The 21,610-nt window shown below is 33.2% G+C and overlaps 1 protein-coding gene across 1 annotated transcript in view; it reads left to right on the top strand.

The window, feature by feature from the left end:
- The window catches only part of LOC150084221 (coiled-coil domain-containing protein 39-like), a 197,112-nt gene that overhangs the window by 93,342 nt on the left and 82,160 nt on the right, over positions 1-21,610 (top strand). The window contains exons 11-14 of the mRNA XM_090376158.1: positions 4,992-5,229; positions 13,730-13,819; positions 18,538-18,702; positions 19,579-19,716. Of these exons, the coding sequence (XP_090232284.1) occupies positions 4,992-5,229; positions 13,730-13,819; positions 18,538-18,702; positions 19,579-19,716 (631 nt within the window). The remainder of the gene's footprint in view (positions 1-4,991; positions 5,230-13,729; positions 13,820-18,537; positions 18,703-19,578; positions 19,717-21,610) is intronic.

Here is a 21,610-nt window from a genome sequence, read left to right as displayed (position 1 = left end):
TTGCTCTAAAATTGATATTTAATAGTAATAATACCAAAATATGCATTCAATAATAATGTTAAAAAAAATACCCGTTTAAAGGTATTTTTTTTAACATTATTGACGAATGCAGGCACTTGAAACATGAAACTAAAATGTTCTTTTGTATTAGAACCCCTGGTCTCACAGCATGAAAGAAGCACAAGATATGCTTAAAAACATGAGAATAGTTGGTAACTGAGTGGTGGGGAATTCCCTCAGTCCACTTTCTTATTTACAGGGCAAAAATGATTTTTATGATGGTATGAAAAATATCACTTGCCAACTATAATTTCTTTATATCCCATAATTAAAAAGGTGAGACATGCTGGTATGAGAGTTTGATGTTAAATCAATTACTAAATGTATGAAAAATCATACATTTAGTAATTCACAGATATAGCACATGGTGGATTGTGGGTTTCACTTTACGGGGGTGATGCTCTATAGGGGTGCTATATCAAGGTTTGACTGTACGCTTTTCCACATGACCAGTTTTTAATTTGATTTATTGATAAGTCAAGGTAAAGTGTTTTAACAAATTTTTGATCCATTCGGTCTCAGTAAGTTAAAATGGCATATGTTAATTTCTGATTTTAATTTATTATTGAATTCTGTCATTATACAGAATTAATTGATTGCTCTCTTTGGTGCAACTCAGTTTTTGGTGTATTCTTCCCAGTTTTCCAATCTATCCACTTATTCTAAACAGAGAAATACAGGATCCAAATTGAAAAAAACTTGACAAAATTCAATAAGGAATTCAGAAATGTGAACAGTTCAATTTAAATATTGTAATAAATTAGTACCTCAGTTATTACAAAATTTACTTTTCATGTGATAGGTTTTAAATTAGATTTACTTAAAATTAACTTATCCAAAGATGTTTTTATCAAGTACACATAAAACTCAGTAAACTCAAACTCAGTTATTGGAATATTTTACTAATACATTTTATTGAAAGTTTTTCATGCACTCTCAATGATATTAACAATGATATCAAAAGCAAATCACAAAATATATTATTTGTAAATGATAATTAATATCAATTTGCTTCTATTACAACCCATGCTAGGAAATAAACTGTTCCATTTTGTTCCATTTTTGCTTATGCAGTTAGTCATATAAACAGAAAACAGATAAGAATTACCCCCCCCCCCAGTATTTTCGAATTTTTTGCTTTCTTCTCAGCTAGCCTACTGCCATGCAAAATGAACATGGAATAAGGCTTAGATACTCTACATTAACTGGCTAGTATAGTTAGGTACCATAATTCTCCTGTTAATGTCTCTACTAGGAATATCTAAAATTATCTAAAAAGTAGCTATTTTCTGTACTAGTTGACTGCCACTAGAATCAGTTTTTAGTAGAGAGCATTAAAATAAGTGACTGAAGTATTTAAAGTGTCATTACACTCCTGTGTGACCAGTGTTATAACTTTTTTTTTTCTGTGGCAGTTTCATTATTACCATTATGTTCTTTTAGTTTAATTATAAATTGAAAAAAGCATTGGCAGTGAAGTCACTCTCTTGAGAGGAGTGAAAAATACTGAAATACTGTTATGGTGAAAAAATGTACAGAACAATGAGTAATGGTTGGCATATAAGCTCCTATTAATGAGATGTTTTATACTTATGGTTACTTATATTGCAAAAATAATGCAAAAATTGCTTTCAGCCAGAGAGTAATTGAATAATGAAATAAACTACCATCTGTTGTTGTGGAGGTGGATAGTTTGAGTAAATTTAAGAATAATTCGACATATTACTGTTAGAGGGGATGGACAGATGAGGTGGGTAGTTATTTTTTTTTTTTTTTTTGTTTTGCTGTGTAAGCTTTCTTCTTGCATCATTTCTAATAATAAAATATTCATGAAATATATTTTAGTTTAATTGTATTATATATGCTTAAGCAAAGAAGAACAAAATGAAGATCTTCACAAACAGAACAAAGGCAACAGGAATTAAAGGTTAAAATATACAAAGAGTTAAGATTGTTTTAGATGGGAACATCATAGAACAGGCACCGTTTCAAATATTTAAGATAGGGTACATCCCTCTAGTGCAGTTCTCTCTTGAATTTGCATTAAAAGATATACTGAACCACATTTAAAATAAAGCTCAAAAATTTGGGACGCTTTCTTTTAGCTTCCTTTCTTTATATAGAAAATACAAATTTGCTATACAAATCATTATTAATTATTAGTATATAAAATTAAAACTTGGTAATCACAGGTATTCATAGTAATTAAAATTCCTTATACGAGGAACAGTACAAAAGTGATGCCTCCTAATTTTTTGCTTTCAAATGTGGTGCTGTAGATCATTTCACATATCACAGTGGCCACTAGAAGTCTTTAGTTTCACCATACTGAGTGGCGCTGTGATAAGTCTCGTGAGTGCAGCATGTGGATAGTTCAAAATAGTGGATGTTACAGATATACAGTATGTATCAAGCAAAGAGTGGTGATTGAATTTCTTACCAGAAGAAGTGATGCCTGTCAAAATCCATACGCATCTCAGAAATTTTTATGGTGACAATACTGTAAATGTGAGTACAGTAAGACAATTGTAGAGTGGGGAAAGTGACATTATTGACAAACTCAAAGCAGCCAGTCAGTAACATCAGTGACAACAGACAACATGAGCTGGATAAATGCACTGATCAAAGAGGATTGCTACATAACGATATGATAATTGTGCAATGCAGTAGGTATAAGAAAACCTGCTGTGATAACCATCATAAAGGAACTAGGCTACAACAAGGTTTGCACCCAGTGGGTCCTGAAAATTCTGACTCATGAGCACAAAGAAGCCCGGAAAGTCATCTGTATGGAACTTCTTAAGCGCTACAAGAGAAGGAGAGGTTTTTCTTTCACTCATAGTCACAGGTGATGAAACCTAGTCCACCATTTTGACCCTGAAATGAAGAGACAGTCGACGGAGTAGCACCATAAAAATTCACCATGCAAGAAGAAGTTCAAAACACAGCCTTTTTGTCAGTAAAGTCATGGGGACAGTGTTTTGGGACGAAGATGGAGTCTTGCTTGTGGGCTTCTTGGAGCATGGCACCACAATCAACTCAGATCAATATGTGGAAACATTGAAAAAGTTGAAAGCCCGCTTCCATAGACTTCAACCAGACAAAAACCTTAATGCGGTTCTCCTCCATGACAACGCATGACCCCACACCAGTTTGTGCACGACGGAGGCCATTGCAAAACCAGGGTGCACCATTCTTCCTCATACCTCTCATCCCCTGATTTTAAACCTTCCAACTATCACCTCTTCGGCCTGCTGAGGGATGCACTCCACGGAACCCATTTTGTGGACAATAACCAGCTCAAGCACAGTGTTTGCAAAGCCCTCCAGAGCAAGAATAGACTTTTACAGGATTGGAATGCAACATCTGACTCAGAGATGGCAAAAGTGCATAGAAAATGGTGATTTTGTGGAAAAATAAGTGTGTTTATTGACGATTGATGATTAATTGATGTAAAAGGCATAGTTGTTGGAATTAAATTTTCTGAGGAATAAAATAAGAGGCATTACTTTCATACTGCTCCTTGTAATTTATTCAGCTTGTAACAAAAGAATTGGAGTGAATATCAAGATGTTACCCTGCACTTCATTGTGGCCCACTCTGCATTATAAACACTTATTAAAAAAAAAAAAAAAAAAATGCCTTTTCTTTTATTAATTTTCAGTGTGTGAACACTGAAGTCACAGAATATGAGAATTTCATATTTTTTTATTCACAACTCAAAATATGATTTAATAGACTGGGTTCAAAGTTTTATTTATAATTCAGATATTGCTAAATATTTAGCATATATGTTAAAAAAAAAATTCATGATCCACTTATCTTTCATCAAGGGCCATATTTGAAAAACAACACAGAATATTTATATTGAACTTAATATTAATAAGTACTTGTATGAGTACAAGTACTTATTATTCAGGTTATAAGGTCTCCAAATTTATTTCTCATAAAATGCACAAATACAAGTCAATCTCCTAGAAGGAATGCACATTTTCACACCTTTTCTTCCAAATTTGAAGGCTGCTGCAAAGATTTGTTTGAGGCATGGTGAATGTTTAAAGCAGCTACTTGTTGGCTAGGAAAAGATCCGCCATGAAGAGCATCCAGAAGCATCCATTTGAAACAAACAGAAGTTACCAGGTGCAAGGTCAGGCAAATATGGAGGATGTGAGATAACCTCAATTTTATTTTCTGTAAAAATATTTTGCACTTCAGCAGCGTGGTGGGATGGGGCATTGTCCTGATGGAATCAATTATAATTTAGTCCATGGGGATGTTTCTTATCAGTTTAGTGCCCTTGGGAACACAATGTGTAAGGATTATTCTATCAATATCTCAGAAAACAGCAACCATCATTTTCTCTACACTTGCAGCAACATGGAACTTTTGAGTGGCAGTGACTCGGCATGCTTTCATTGGACAGGCTCAGCCATTGTTACAGTTAAAGAGAAGGATGCTCTTCATGGCAAAACTTTTGCTAACTGACAAGCAGCTGTTTTGGCCATTCACCAGTGGGCTAAATACACTCCAAAAACCTTCCCAGTAGCTATCACAACTCAGAAGGAAAGGTGTGAAAAATGTGTGTTCCTTCTAGGAAATTGTTTAAAAATGACTTGTTGAGAAAAAAATTGACTGTCTTGTGTATTTTATGAAAAATAAATTTAGGGATCTTATAAATTGAATGCACCTTGCATCATAGTGATTGAGAGGCTCCATTGTTTTCAGTTTTGAATGGAAAAAATTTGCCATCTTTTCATTACCTGTAGTGTTTCTTGGTCAACCAACCGACAAATAGTTGTTCTGATACTGGAATTGCATTTGTGGTATATTCCTCAAAGGTATACTGGTTTTAATATAATTTTATAATAATTTTATTGTAATTAGATACTATAATTATTCAGGTATCTATACCAGTTACACTTAAATTCTAGGCTTAAACAACAGAAAGATGAAAAGAAGGAATTAGGTAATCAGATGACAACTTTAACTGAAGAAACCATGACAGCAGAGAAAAGAACTCAGCACCTAGATAAGCTGCTACAAAAAGAGGAGAGGAAACTTGAAAGAATTGAAGCAGATATTTCTTATTTGAGAGATGTTCACATGAAGAATTCACAGAAATTAACAGATATGCTAAATAAACAAAAAATACTAGAAGCTGAAGTTAAGGTATGTATACACACATAGAATAGGTCTAATTTGTTGAGGAAGAACTTAAAAAAAAAAACACTTAATGAATATGTAAGTTTGTATTAATATAACAGTAAGATACATTAGTTTTTTTAGGCTGTTTGCAATGAAATCTAGAATAGAAAAGACAGTCTTTTCATAATGTTATTGATCTCTTAATTTTTGATGTTATCACAATTGTAATAACTTCACAAAAATTTGAAATTTTATTAAAAATAATAAACAGTACATGATTTGTCATTTTTTTTTCCTAGACAAAACTACACTAAATAATTTTCCAGAACTTGTCATTGTATTAAAAAATAAACAGTACCTGCTTGTTAATACTTTTTTTTTCCCTCGGCCTCTCTACCACTGAGAAAGCAGATTTGTGTAAGTTAAATAAGAGAATATTGGCAGCCTATGAAGATAAAGAAATAATATGCATTGGCAATAAATGATGCAAGGAAGCAAGCTTATATAGCACAAGGATCAAATAAGATTGAATTCTTTTCAATCAGATTTTGTCATCAGTCTTGGCTTACATTTCTATTTTTATTCAGCAGCCCATTTCCATTCATTTTTTTTTTTTTTTAATTGATATATGCAGGAAGGGGTTGGGTAAAAAAAAAGAATTACTTTTTTTTTTCTTTTTTCAGATAAGTTAGTCTTTATAGCAGAGAAACTAGATTAACAGCAAAATATATTTTTGGAGAGATAGAACTAGATAAAATGGCCGAATGACTAATACCCAATAGGTAGGTAGTGATAAGTAGAATGAAGAATGGGAGTTAATATTTTGGTGAATAAATATAAGAAAAAAATAAAGACAATGAAACAGATTTTATATTTATAGAGAATACTACAGAGGGAAAGATGATGCAAGAACCTTGTGTGTACACATGTGCAAGACAGTGAGAAAGTGAAAGCTGGTTGAGATGAGCAGAAAAACAAAAAAAAATATATGAATAGTATGTGAAATTATCAAGCTGGAAGCATTCACTGATTGGAGATTAAACTTAATCACTTTTGATATAGCAAACTTAAAGTTAGAAATTCTGTTATTAAGATATGAGTCATGTCTGCTAGTTCCTCAGTTCAGTGGTGAAGTAAAAGACAGCAGTAAGGAGCATCCATTACCTGTTAACAAACGTTGAAGATTGAATTCCGAACTAAAAGAAAACTAGCATTTTTTTACAACAGAATACAGGTATGGATAATTTGCAGAATCTGAAAATCACAGGTTCAAACTGCAACCCCCCCCCCCAACCCTTTCTGGAGTATTTAGAAGAGAGTATTTAACAAAAATCTGCACTTAGCTTGGGGGTTTCCCTTGTTAAACACAGGTTTAGAAACCTTGCATTTCTATCATTGTCATTGACTGTATGAATGAATAAATGCATTTAAGTAACACACTAAACATCTCAAAAAAAGATAAATTGTTATATTTAACAAATTTCATATTACAAAATTCAAAAGAAACACTCTCAAATAAGGCAAAGTTAGCAACTATTTATAACAGGTATATTATATATCATTTCTAAAGACAACATTTAAATTAAGCGGCCACAAATAAAATGTGACCACAATTAACACTTAAGTATAAACATACAAGTATATAACCTAAACTTAAACATATAATTTAAGTATAAACTTAATTCATGCAGTATGATTGATGTCTTTTGACGTTACGATGGACATCATGGCAAGATCCAATCTTCCTTACATTTCGAGGGTACAACTCTAAAACAGAGTTCACAGGCCGGCTACTAGTTGGTAACTCTCTAGGAGGTTTCCAGATCAGCTAGTGTATAAGCTCGCTGCCTCTACTCTGCCAGATAGTGACTGGAGGGAGTCCAAGTAGTGGGGACATTGTCGAGGCCATGTTATGTCGAGGATATATTCTTCCCATGTACACCATATTCAAAAATTTCATAACTTCATATGGCATATCTCCTCACACCTTTCTTACTATTGATACACCATGAATTTTCAAACTAATAGAGCAAACTTGTCTGCATAAAGATCTAAACCTCCCAAACACTTCCTCATTCGTTACACAAATATAGGTGGCCTCAGTTCTAATCTCAGTGATGTCCATTTCAGCTTACGTTCTGCCAAACCTCTCGTTTGGTAGACTAAGTTTTTTTTTTTTTTTTTTTTTTTCTGACAGAATCTCAGTTATCAGTTGATTCAACCACTGCTCATCTCAGTTGTCGGAATTGTTTGTTGATTCCTTTTGCTTCAAAGGTGGTAATTGTGCATATGTCCATTCTGATATTCCCTGTCAGACTTAGTAATTTGGAACCTCCTCTTTTCGATCTTCTCTGGGTTAAAATCTCTCTACCACATTCTGTCAAATTCACCTGTTGACTCTATCATTCTCCCAACTCCACTAATCACTTGGAACTCTTTGAAACTTGACTTTCTCCAGTCCAGCTTTCCTTACAGTGATGTAATTTTCCTTGGCTTCTGTTTTCTAGTCATACAGACCCAGCTAGTCAAGATGCTGATGAGGCGTTTGCAATTACTAATGACCTCACACAGATTGTTCGTTTACCTACCAGAATACCAGACAATCCTAACCATACAGCCAACACGCTTGATCTTTTTCTCACAAACAATCCTTCGAAGTACAGTCGGTCCTCGTATAACACGTGTTTACATTACACGAATTCGATCATACACGATTTATAAATAGGGGAACGTTATCTTATATAACACGAACCGAATTCGCTTATACACGATTCGCCTTTGTGTTTACAAGAAATGGCAGTCAAACGCGGAATCACCCCAACTGAATGCAACACGATAGGAATGAAGAAGATTCTGAAAATGTATTTATGTGTTTTATATCAGTGAAGGGGAAACACATTTCACCATAATAACGTAAAAAACCAACACAATTCCAGTTATCGATATAATAGCAAATGCAATTAGATGGAGTTTACTACCAGTTTATAACAGATTCCACTAGCAGAAACGCAACTGGAAATTGTTTTTATTGTTTTATGGTAGTAACCCCCAGAAATGTGCTTTAGTAAAATGTGAGGTGTTAATAGTGTATCTCGGCCGTGTTGTTTATTCAGTTGCTACACGCGGGCAGCTTTGTTTATGTGTATCAAGCGTGCCTCCTCGTTTTGTAATTGTGCTTTATTCCCTAAAAATGAGTAAAATACTTAAAAGGTGTGAAAAGGAAGCGTTCTGGCTAAGACACTGCAGATTCAGAGAAAAAAAAAAAAGCAATATCGATAAACAGAGGCGGACTGGATCAAAAATTCTTAACCGGTAAAATTTATAGTGGCCTCATACTACAGTTTATGGCCAAAATCACACCGGCCTCCGGCCCACCGTGGTTTCCCCCGTAAGGCTCCTGTCCGCCTCTGTCAATAGAGAAAAAATATGAAATTGTGAAACGCTTTAACCGAAATGAAAGACCATGTGATATTGCACGTGCTATAGACCTAAATCAGGCAACGCCGAGAATTACAAAGAATGCAGAGAAAATAAAAACAACTTTCATAGCAGGAACAACTCAGTGTAATTAAAATCCATTAGATTAAGACACAAGAATTGGAAGAGATGGAACGGCTGTCATCTGTTTGGATAGAAAATCAAACAAAAAGCAAGTTTGCTTACGATAGAAGCAAAAGCATTAGCAATATTTTATTACGACTTACGTATTATAATTACGTATTATAAAATACGTAAGTATTTTATTACGACTATTTTATTTAATATAATAAATTTTTTACGAATAAAATACGTATTTTATTCGTAAAAAATACTTTTTTAGTATTAAAAAATACTAAAAATACTTTATTATAATATTTTTATTACGTATTTTAATCGTTATAAAATACGTTAAGTATTTTATAACGATTAAAATTACCCGATTATTTATTGTTTGGTAATGTTTTGGTTCCAAATGTGTGTTCAATCTTGGGTGGTTGGCACCTAACCCCACTTTTCCCATAGGGCCTGTTGTTTATATTGCACGATTTCGCATTGCACGAGGGTTTCTAGGAACGCAACTATTGTGCTATACGAGGACAGACTGTACATGGTCGAGGTGAGTGGTCCTCTAGCCACCTCAGATCACAACTTGATGATGGTTTCTTCTCCAGTGGAGCCTTTCTCTCAGTGGCATTCCCAACCTCGTGTTGTTTGGCATTACAAGAATGCAAAATGGGATGATCTGCTTGATTTCTTTCTTTTTTCTTCTTTTCCTTGCTTGAATTACTGTTTGGACTGCAGTCTTGTCGAGGTGTTCATGCAAAGAAGTGACGCAGGATCACCTAGACAAGACTGCAGTAATAGTTCAGACACAGCATGGGTTTATTAAGGGGAAGTCTTGTCTGACCAATTTGATTGGATACTACAATGTGGTCACAAAGGGAACTGGCAAAAAATTATTTTGATATCATATACTTGGATTTCAGGAAATCTTTTGATACTGTTGCACATGGAAGACTGCTGTACAAATTGGAGCAGTATGGCATTAAGGGCAAGTTTCTGTAATGGATAAAGGGATGGTTGAGTGGGAGACGGCGAGAGAGTGGTAATCAATGGACACTGCTCAATGTGGGCTAATGATACAAAGGTTGGCAGGGTTGTTAATGATAGTAAAGACAGTATGCTATTGCAGCAGGATCTAGAAAAGTTAGGTAGATGGGCTGAGAAGTGGCAACTGAAGTTTAATATTGACAAATGCAAAGTACTGCATATGGGTAGCAGTAACCCAAGAGAAACGTACCAACTGTGTGATACTACACTTAGGGAGGTGGAGAATGAAAAAGACCTGGGAGTAATTGTGCAGTCAGATATGAAGTTCTCTGAGCAATGCAGACAGGCAGTCAGAACAGGTCATGGAGTTTTGTCAATGATATATAGGAATTTTTCTAGCAGAGACGAGGTGATTATATCTTTGTATAATGCAATGGTCAGGCCACACCTTGAGTACTGCGTATAGGTCTGAAGGCCTCATTTTAAGAAGGACATAGAGTTGCTAGAACGAGTACAGAGAAGGGCAACAAGATTGGTGAGAGGAACAAGGGAGTTCTCTTACCAGGAGAGGCTTAAATTCTATCGGTTCCAGCATCTGGAGACTAGGCACATGTGAGGTGATCTGATTGAAGTGTACAAGGCCTTGAATGGTTTGAGCAGGCTCAGTGTTGATGGGATACTTCCCTTGCTGAGATTAAGAACCTGAGGGGGCATAGATTCAAATTGAGGAAAGACAGTTGTAGAATAGATGTGTGGAAGTTTGCCTTTAGCCAGTGGGTAATTGATTGCTGGAACAGATTTCCATCTGTTGTTGTGGAAGTTGATAGCTTAAATAAATTTACGGCTGAACTAGACAAACATTTGGAGTGACCGGATCAGTAAAATGGGAAGGGTGGGTTTTTTTTTTTTTTTGGCTGATGCTTTCATCTAGTAGGAATGGAATCCTTTATTCCACACTCCACCTTAAAATCTCTTCCTTTATCTAAACCTTTGTTTTCCAATAAATGTGCTAAGGCTGTTCAAGAGAAGAATGTCACATATCATAATTGGCTCATATCCAAATCCCAGGTTCATTTTCTGCCTATGCCAAAATTTGCAACAATTATAAAGCAGTTATTAATCAGTCCACACTAGATTTCGAACAGGCTAAGAGTAGAAAACTTGCTTCTTGTTCAAATGGTAACCGAGAATTCTGGTCTCTTGTCAAAGCTATTTGGCTGCAACTTTTGCCCATCTCTCTTCCCACCTCTGTCTTAACCAGGTGGGTTCTATCGCCACTTCAGCCAAGGATAAAGCTGAACTGCTAGCATCCTGCTTCCAACTCTTGTATTAATGATCTTGGTAAACCACCTCCCACCATTCCCAGTATATTCCATTCAATGCCTGCTATGGTCTTTCATCAAAAGGATGTGAAGGATTTTGAATCTTGATGCTAAGAAAGCTCCGTCCTGATAATATTTTTCCACTTGTTCTCAAAACCTGTGCTCCTGAACTTACTCTTGGCTGTGTTCCCTTTTTTCACTTTCTTATTCCAAAGGTGTTTTTCCTTCTGCTTGGAAATTTGCTCATATCCAGCCAGTTCCTAAAAAGCTGGCAAATCCTGCCCATCCAATTATCTTCCCATTGCAATCACCTCTAATCTTTCAAAAGTAATGGAGAAAACAATTAACCCCCAACTCTTAAACTGTCTAGAAATTTCTGTCTGATCAACGATCTCCAGTATGGATTCCATCAATGTCTATCCACTGGTGATATTCTGACTTATGTTACCCATCTTTGGACAAATTCAATGAAAAAGTTTGAAATCAAGCAGTTGTTCTTGACATTTCAAAGGCTTTGATCATGTTTGGCATAAAGGTCTTCTAAATAAGCTTCCATGTTATGGTTTGTCAACTGTTTTTTGTAATTGGGTATCCAGTTTTCTCTCTGACCACTCACTATGGGTGATGGTAGATGGCTCTCTGTCTTCTAACTTCTCCACTAATGCTGGTGTTCCCCAAGGTTCAGTTCTTTCTCCTCCTCTTTTCCTCTTGTATACTAATGACTTTCTTCCATTGACTGGAAATCCTATCCATGGTTTTGCTGATGATAGCACATAGCATTCTACCTTCCAGTTTGAGAAACCTTGCCCTTCTCAAACAATTTCAACTTCTCAAATATCCATTACCAATTCCTTAAATGCTTAAATGCCGATCTCCAGGTAATTCTCTGTTGGATAAGCAGCTCTCTTCGAACTTTGTAAACCACTTAAAAGTGCACAAACAACACATGGCATCTTTTCTGAAAACTAGTTTAATATTTTGTGGGTTTCTGTTGCACTTTTCTCTAATTTTAAATTAAATTTGAAGCAAATTCATTGTTCTGTAAAATTGCTCACTTTAAAATACAACAAAACACGTGAAACATCTTCTATTTGTGTACTAATTAAGACTAACTACTGCAGATAAATGGATAATTTGTGCATTATTATGTCTAGACATATTGTGATAAGCAGCAGCTCGCTACAATGCAACAATTTCAAGATACAAATCATTCCCCATGCCAGACTTTTTGATTACGCCTTTTATGGATGGAGGCTGCTTTCAAAACTCAGTTTGTTTTGTCAGCCTTTCTGTGCCACTACACACTATTTCCCTGTACGTTTTTTTTTTTTTTTTTGTTAGTTATTGGCGCATCGGCTTCTATGGCTATAATGCACCCCCCAAGGTTTTTGCAGTACTCTGATCCATGTCCGAGGCGGGATTCGAACCCGCGACCTTCTGTACATGTGGGGGGGGGGATCTACAATAAGCACTTTTTCTTTTTTTTTTTTTTTTTTTCTTCTTCTTCCATTGATTCCTTCAGAAATTCATTTTTGCCATTCAAAAACTTGTCTTTTCGACATTGCACTCTACCCATAGATTCCTTGATAACATTTTGCAAAACTTTGGTAGAAGTTCTCCTTAATTTAACCAAAATTTTCAGATTCACTCTGTTCTGTAAATTTTTTCAGATGTTTTTACATTTTTGATAGAAAATCCAGTTTAATTTAATATTGTGAGACAAATTCACAACAACTTTAACCACTGTAACAGTAGATGAAGAAACATACTGTAGCATATGCTGGTGCTGGCAGCTTTATCATTGGTTATGACAGTAGTGCCATCCTGTAGTAATTCTTGATCTGTAACATGTCAGTATTTATTAAATAATTATTGCACTGATGTGACTGGTCACAGATCTGGGAAAGTAACACCAACAATAAACTTTACCAGATAAAACAAGATACAAAGCTGTGGCTCTCTAGCTTCCAAAGAAACAAGAGGTATTGGCAAGGCTTAAAATTGGACACTCATCGTACACATCTCTTCCTACTATTGGGAGAAAACCCACCTCAGTGTTCATCCTGTCAGATGAAACTTACGGTCCATTATTTTCTGGTTTATTATCCCTTGCATTCATCCAACACTTTTCAATCTCTTTCCATATTGAACATCTCTCATGATTTATCTCACTTCATAGGAAATGAAGCAAATATAGAAGAACTTTTGATGTACCTAAAATATATTGACCTGTACAGGAGCATATAATTTAACATCTATAGCTATATGTTACCTGTAAATAAACAATGAACAGACACAATTTGGCCTCAGTAGCCCTTGTTTCATTAAGTCCAATACCAACAACAACAGCACTGATGTGAAATATTAAACAATATACGGATAATATTAAATGAAAACTTAAAATAATTTTGTTGTTGTGTGCACTAATTATGTCAAGTCATTTTAACCTGTTTTTATATTAAAAATATTATCTATCTTGAATCAGGGTGCAGAAGCGCAACTTCAAAAAAAAATTCATTATTGTGTATAGATAAAGTTGACAATGAAAGATTTCAACAGCAGACCATAATTGTACAGAGTGGTTGGTAATTTTATTAGCATAATCCTCAGTTTTTCTCAGTTTACATTTTTCTCTTTTTTTTTTTTTTTTTTTTTTTTTTTTTTTTTTTCAGGGCGCAGAAGCAACCTCAAAAAATTCTTCATTGCGTATAGATAAAGTTGACAATGAAAGATTTCATCAGCAGACCATAATGTACAGAGTGGTAGGTAATTTTGTTAGCATAATCCTCAGTTTTTATTTCCATTTTCAATATTTTTCTATCCTTTTTCTAAAGATGATACAGACTTCATAGTTAAGCAATTAACTTGTTACATTACAAGTATGAGTGATGGTAAGTATTTACTCTCACCTAGAAATATATGAGTTAGGAATTTGATATTAAGTGTGTATGTGCACACTATTATGTCTCATAAGATAATGTAAATTTATTTGTTTTTCTGGATCCATCGGTTACCAAACTACAGCCATGAATACAGTGAGAGGTAGTATGCTGAAGAAGGTTGTGGTCCAGTCTGTTATAAAATTTCTTCATTTTCAAGGCAAAAAAGCAAAACATGAGGAGATGAACTATATATGGGGAGGATTGCCCATCATATGAGACTATAAAGAATTGAAAAAGACAGTTTAGGTGTGGTGTAAGCAGTGTGCACGATGACTCAAGAAAAGGATGTCACATCTCGTCCCCAAACTCTACCATTGTGGCTAAAGTGGAACAGCTAGCCCTTGAAGGAAGATGTGTGCTTATAAATTTTATAGCAGTGGAAGTGATTAGCCCTCAGTCTGTTTACTCCATAATGCACTAGTTCCTGCACATGTTTAAGGTGGAAGCCTGATTGATTCCAATATGTTGACACCTTCTCAGAAACTTCACAGGAAAGAGTGTCTGCCAACAAGGTCATGTTGTGAGTCTTCTGGGACTGTACAGGTTTGTAAGGTAATCCTTACAAACTTGATAATCCTTGATAACCCTTGTAATCTGTCTTTTGTAACCTGCCTTTTGAGAGATGATCCTTACAGATTTACAGATTACTTCCCAAAAGACAACAACATCACAGAAACTCCTGGGAAAGTTAAGAAAGGATATCAAGTTGAAGAGATGCAGGAAGCTATCCAAAGGTGTCTGCCTCCTAGCCAACAATGCTTCTATTTCACAAGGGCTGCTCTCACACTAGACTTTGCAATCATGTAGCTTTGAAAATCTGCATCACTTGCCTTATTCTCCTGACCTCTCACCTTTTGACTTCCTCGTCCCTAAAATGAAGAAACCATTATGGGGCTGCATATTTTGGACCTGTTCTACTCCTATGAGCCTAACCATCCCTTCTATCTAAACAAAAATAAATAAATAAAAATAAACATGAAAATAAGCTTAAAAATAGAAAAGAGAAAAACCTTAAGCAACACTCATCCCAGAGAAGTGAAGGGTTATGTGAAAGCAAGGTGTTATCTGCGCCTATGAATTTAACTACTCCTATTAAAAAAAAAATATATATATATATATATATATATATGTATTACAGGAAGTAACAGTTTAGGATGTTATTAATAAAAAGAATAATAATTATTATGGATTATTATAAGAATAATAATTATTATTCTCTTTATTAAGTTAGCACTTTGCCCTTAATGACTACTAACTTTTATATATATATATATATACATAGTAATAAGCTTAGAGACAGAAAAGAGAAAGACCAATGTAACACTCACCCTCCAGAGAAATAAATGCACTTATAAACTCTAAAAAGAGATTTCAATCGCTGATCACTGTCATAACCAAATATCAGTGCATGTCCCAATATGCCCTGACAATAAGAAAAATAACAAATCAACTAAACATAAAATATGCTATGGCTACCACTCACTATAGAATCACTGATATTTGGCTGTGACCTTTTTTCAGAGTTCACAAGTGCTGGTGTCCCTTGAAGAGACAGCTTGTGGACTACCTGATTCTGTTTGTGGTATTTTTGTGTTATTATTTAAGTGGCACTCATTTTTTTTTGTGGGCATGGGCACGTGTCTCTTTGGGCAAGGAGCTATGTGTTCACTCCTCTTGGAGTGAGTGTTACTTTTGGTCTTTCCCTTTTCTATTTTTAATCTTATTTTTATGTTTATTTTTATTTATTTTTTGTTTTGATATAGGGGTAGTTATGTTCATAGGAGCAGAATAGCACCTTGCCTGTCCTATAACCCTGTTGCTAGCATTAATTAATTTGCTGAATTAATTTGTGGTTCAATTTTTCAAATGCAGTTCAATAGTTTTAGAGATATAACCACATTTTCATTCCCTGTAATAAATGTTACTTAATGTAAGTAAGGTAGACATTATATCTAGTATGAAATAACAAGGTTTTTTCCAATCATGCAAAAGGTTTTTTCCCTATAAATTAAAAGTACCTAAACTAGTATAAGTGCACTGTTATTTCAGAGAAATTCTAAAACTGTCCACAGGCAATTTACATTCTCAGGTCAGCCACTCAGAAAGCTAATAAAACCATTTATTTTTTAATGTAGATGCTTGTCCATAATAAAAAAAAAAAAGTAAAGTGCAGCCATTATCAACCCACTATAGGATGGAAGCCTCCTCAACAATTCATGCTGAGGGAAATGGACCATAATCTGCCACACTGGTCCAGTGTGTGTTGGCAGATCGACCGTATTCAGCAGTCAGGGGCCTAATCCCCGGTCTACTCAAAGAGCGTGTGCTACTGCACTCCCGCTCCTGCCCACTCGGCTACGGTATAGGCATTTAAACCTATATTATAGACAAGCTAATCATGTCTAGAAAATGATAAAAATTTTTTTAGAAAAATATATATAATATATTGGGTGATTCTTAATTGTATACAATAAATATAAGGATCATATTTCACATATAACAGCGAGTAAAAAAAAAGTTTTTGTAAATATACATTAGCAAATGCTTTATTAGCAAAATATGTGTTCAGTTATGTTGGGTTAGATCAAATTAAATAAATTCACTGTTGGAGCACATTTATTTGCTTTCAACATTGGGCACATTGGTGTAAATGTCCAGCAAAAATTTAAAAATGAAAATTTCTATTAAAGTGACATTAATGTAAATTTTAGTTTTCCTTCCTTATTGCTTTCATTTTTGATGTACATTGTTTTTTTTATTGAAGTTTGGCCATAAAAAATAAAATAACAAATTAAATGCTTTCTCAAGTCTTAATTAATGCAGTTATTGTAAAATGAGAATTTAAAATTAGCAGCATATCTCGCATCCAATTATTGAAGCCTGCTGGTTTCATGTTTTATAGCAGCATTCTCCAATGTTTATGCTGTTTCCCTGTGTTACTGCATTAGTTAGCATCTTGCTGCATTAGTTCTCAGTAGCACTAGCCATAACAACAGTCAAGATTATACCTAAATGCGGGAAGTAATAAATAGCACAGACGGTGTCTGTGGTGTTTATAACTGTGCGTCTAAAAAACTCCAGAAAGGAGAGAGCTTTATTTAAAAAAATTAATTAAAAGTACACATTTTGAATTTAAAAAAATGGAATTTTCATAGTTATGTGCATAATGTATTGAAAATAAAGGTGGCATCAAAAAAGAGCAATTTGAATTAGTTTTTGCCAATTTATAAGGTTATGAAATAGGTTACTTTTTCTGAATACACTGGTGATCCTTGAAAAAAAAAATTGACACCTGTTGGAGAGTTAATGCTGACTAGATGTTTAAGACATTACTGGAATTACTTATAAGCTAGGGGAGAAGAGTTAAAAGTTGTTTGAAAAAAAAAAAAGACCTTGGGATATAGTACAGTCAGATATGAAATTTACCTGCAGTGTAAACAAGTTGCTAGGAAGGCACATAGTATCCTGTCTATGATATGTAGGACATTTGAGTGATATAAGGCCCTGAAGGGATCAGTAAAAATGAATGAGGGAGTGCATATTTTTACTAGTAGGAGAAACAAGAACTAGGGGTCAAAAATATAAAATCTTTAGGAGAAGGCAAATCTCATGAAGTTTACTTTTGAGCAGAGTGTTGTAAATCATTAGAATAGCTTGCCTGTTACAGTGGTTATGGTATATAATTTTATTCAAAAGCAGAATTGGGGTGGTCACTTTTTGGCATGAAAGGAAATGTGAGTGAATGAATTTTTTTTTTAGGAGATGCAGAAAAAGTCCACTTCCATTTATATCATTTAGCCATAATACTAACTTTAAAAAATGAGCTTTCTTTGCTGCAGACTTGAAAGTGTTCTTTGTACAGGTTAATTGTGAGTATCTCTCCCTGCTGAAAAGTAGAAATTTAGAATTCAGAGGGCAGTGGCCTTTATACTGAGTTATATATGATGTAATTCAGTAATGGAGAATTTACTACCTTGAGGATAAATTTATTTTTGAGAATTACTGATGATACACTTACAAATCAGAAAATTTTCTGCAGTATGTAATTATAAAGACAAATTAAGCAATAAAATATTGATTTTCGAGAAACTTCACTGTTACCAGATATTAGGATTCTTTGGTTACTGAAATCTATTATAAACCCATCAACACAGAACACTGTCTTCATTATTTTTAAACGTCTTTTGTCAATTAAGAAATCTATATTTTATATACAATATATAAATGGATTTAATTGCTGTGCTGCACGTAAGGATATGGAAAGTTAATGGAAAATATTTCAGTCAGGAAATTTTAAAACAGGAAAGACATAAAAAGTAATCCTTTCACAAGATGTCAGGAAGATAAAGATAAATAAATGTGATATATTTATTTAAATTATGTAAAAGTTATATATATTTGAACGTATATAATAGGTTCAAGATGTAAAATAAGCTACAGTTGAAGGTATGAATGAACTGAGAATATTGTTTCATTAATGTATTTTTTAAATTTCATCTTTTTTTTTTTTTTTTTTTTTCTTTACTGTCATATTTCAGGACTTTGAGATTGAGCAGATGGAACAAAGAATTCGGCACATGATGGGTGACACAAATGAAGAAGAGAAACGACAGTTAGACGTTGAAAGTGACCAAGTTAAAAAACTGCTTGAGAAAAGGACTAATGCATTAGCCTTTCTTAATCAACAGCTCAAAATTACAGAGGTAATAAAATCTTTAAATCCTAAATCTAATTTTTAAATATTCTGCTTTTTGTATAACAGAGCTAACAAACTGAATGGTAATTTAATTTCATATAAGAATTTTAACAAAATATGTTATTTTTATCATATAGCATTGTAAACAATTTGACAAGATCTTTGCTAAGCTAAGAATTCAAAATCTTTATTATAAAGACAAGGTTATATCATTATATGTAACTTCATTTAATTTTTTTTCTCTGCTATCAGAACAGAAAATAAACTAGTAAATAGAGATTTTATCTTTCAAAGTAATACAAGATTCAAATTTTTTGAAGAACTAAAAACGCTAGAACTGTAGAATATAAATTTATATGTGATTTATGTGTTCTTATGACAATACAATATACTCAGAAATTCGTAAAATTTAAAAATGAGTGTTCCTGAGAAGCAGGAATACAAAGTATCCTTGATATTAGGGTGAATGTAACTTCTCCTTTAAACACATTGTATATGTTTGAGATGGATGCCACAATGAAACTGCTTTCATTGTGTGAGAAGATATACACTTCATCATTTTTTTTATTTTTATTTATTTATTTATTTTTTTTTTTTGTCTGAAATAGTATCTAGCTTTCCTAAATTAAAACAGCCCAGTTTTATAAATTATTTTTATTTATTTTTCTTTTTTTTGCCAAATTATTAATACATTGAAAATTGGGTAAAATAAGTAATATGTTGAAATCATATTTCATAATTTATTAGATGATTTTGACCACTCTTATCAACTTTACATACATCACTTTCTAATTCTTTTTTGTTTTATATTATTCTGAATCGGCTTTCTTTTCTAACATATATGAATGTTTGTGCTAAATAATTATCTTTGTTTTGCATGTAGGAAAAAGTTAACCAGTCAAGAAGAATACTGGAGAAGAATAGGGAAGAAATTGTTGAATTGAATCAAAAGTTAGAAATATTGGAATTGTATATTACTAATACCTTCAAGGTTAAAAAGGCCACTATTGATAAGAAGGAGGTATGCTGCAGTAAATATATATTCAAAATGTAAAGGTATAAATATTTGAAACAAACCATTGTTAATTTGATTTGCCATATTAGTTAAACCTGTATTTTAGTGATATTAATGATTTATATTTTAAGAGTAAAGATCTTTCTTTTAGGCAATTGAAGAGAAGACATTTTACCTATGTGATATTGGAAGAATTAATTTAATAATTCTTCCCATATCACACCTGTGATTTTAGAATATTACAGTGCAAAACTAATTATATTGGCTAGATTCCACCGAATGCTAATTATAGAGAATAATAAACTAGCATAGAAATTAGATATACAAAAAAATTAAATTAACAAAATTAATTGAATAACTTGGATAATAACTTTTATTTATGAAAATTGATATGTACAATATATTTAAACACCAAGCTTTACTACCAAGAAATTTGAATTAATTGATTAGTTGTTTATTATCCCAATTATTACTATGTGGTTAAATTTGTTAAATTTTAATAATTAAATTTTTGTGCTGCTTCAATTTCTAAGGTAATAATTAGTATCATTCTGATGTTGTTATTCTAAATCCCATTGTTGCCTGATGAAAGGATTCTATAATGGAATCCAGAAATGTAACCAATTTAATTAGTTTAGCATAGAAATGTTTTAAAAACTCGTGAATTTTCCCAAATGATGTTCCAAATTTTGGAACTTAAATTTGAGTTCCAAAATGGAGAAATATTTTAGTGACACATCACCATAGGTAATTTGTTTTCTATTCATGTAATTTTTTCTGGATCAGTTATTATTAAAAAAAAAAAAAAAAAAATGGTCTGTACATGGTATTTTTTATGCCTGATGAGATTTTCCTGCTGTTTAGTTAAGGTACTGTTTCTATAATCAATATTTCGATATTGGTAATAGTTCATTATTCATCATTTCAAAACATCTACAGTGCTCTTCACTATTTGCTAAACAACAATATTGAAGTATTGTTTTTGTATCTTTTTTAAGTATTAATTTTCTATACTGTTATTTTCTTTAACATAATAGCATTGGTTCCTAAACTAATTCATGCATACCATTAGCGATATCTCTGCTGCAATATATGATCATTTCAAATGAAGCAACTTGAAAACAAATCTGTTACTAATTCAGAACTACCTGGTGTGATTTATTTATTTATTTGTTTCACCAAATTTATACGTTATTAGGTATAAATTAATGTGATGCCTGTTCATTTAAATAGATTGAGCAAATAATTCAATTCATGTTATTTATGTAATAAGCATTTATCCTTGTATAGCAGCAGTGCATCTTTGTGGCATTGCTATATAAAAAATAATGTAAAGCTATGAATTATTCTGGAGGGGGAATACAGGAAATAGTCTTGCATTTCTGTGGAGACTAATGTGATCAGCAACGGAATTCTGAGTTAAGAGGTGGAGGAATTGAAATATTAAAGGAGGGCATTTTCCTCTTTATATTTATTACAAAGAGGAAAATGCCCCCTTTAATGTTTAGAAACAATAAACATGCTCTCAACAACTGAATAGCAGGCAGTTTGAAAGAGAAATTGTGCACTGGACTAGCAATCGCTCTCTCTCTCTCTTCCCCCCCTCCTCATATTAAGAAAAAAAACTCAAATATATGTACTAATTCATTTAAATTTAAATGATGATTAAAACTCCATCTTTGGCTGATCACAGTTTTAACACAAATTTAAATAACTACACCTTAAAATTTTCTTTGGACCCTTCTTTAGAAGTGATAATTGTTAGCTTAATTATTACATTCACACTGAAATAATATTCCAGTGATGAAAGTGTGCTTAAGCAATCACTAAAGATGGGATATGATTGCAAGCATGGTGAATGTGACAACTGCTGAGTCAATAGACTGTCTCTATTACTGTA

Source organism: Mastigoproctus giganteus, chromosome 6 (assembly GCF_048544385.1).
Source record: "Mastigoproctus giganteus isolate SK-2022 chromosome 6, ASM4854438v1, whole genome shotgun sequence".
Lineage (NCBI taxonomy): Eukaryota > Metazoa > Arthropoda > Arachnida > Uropygi > Thelyphonidae > Mastigoproctus > Mastigoproctus giganteus.
Note: the sequence above shows the minus strand (reverse complement) of the source record. Positions and strands in the feature narration are given on the sequence as shown.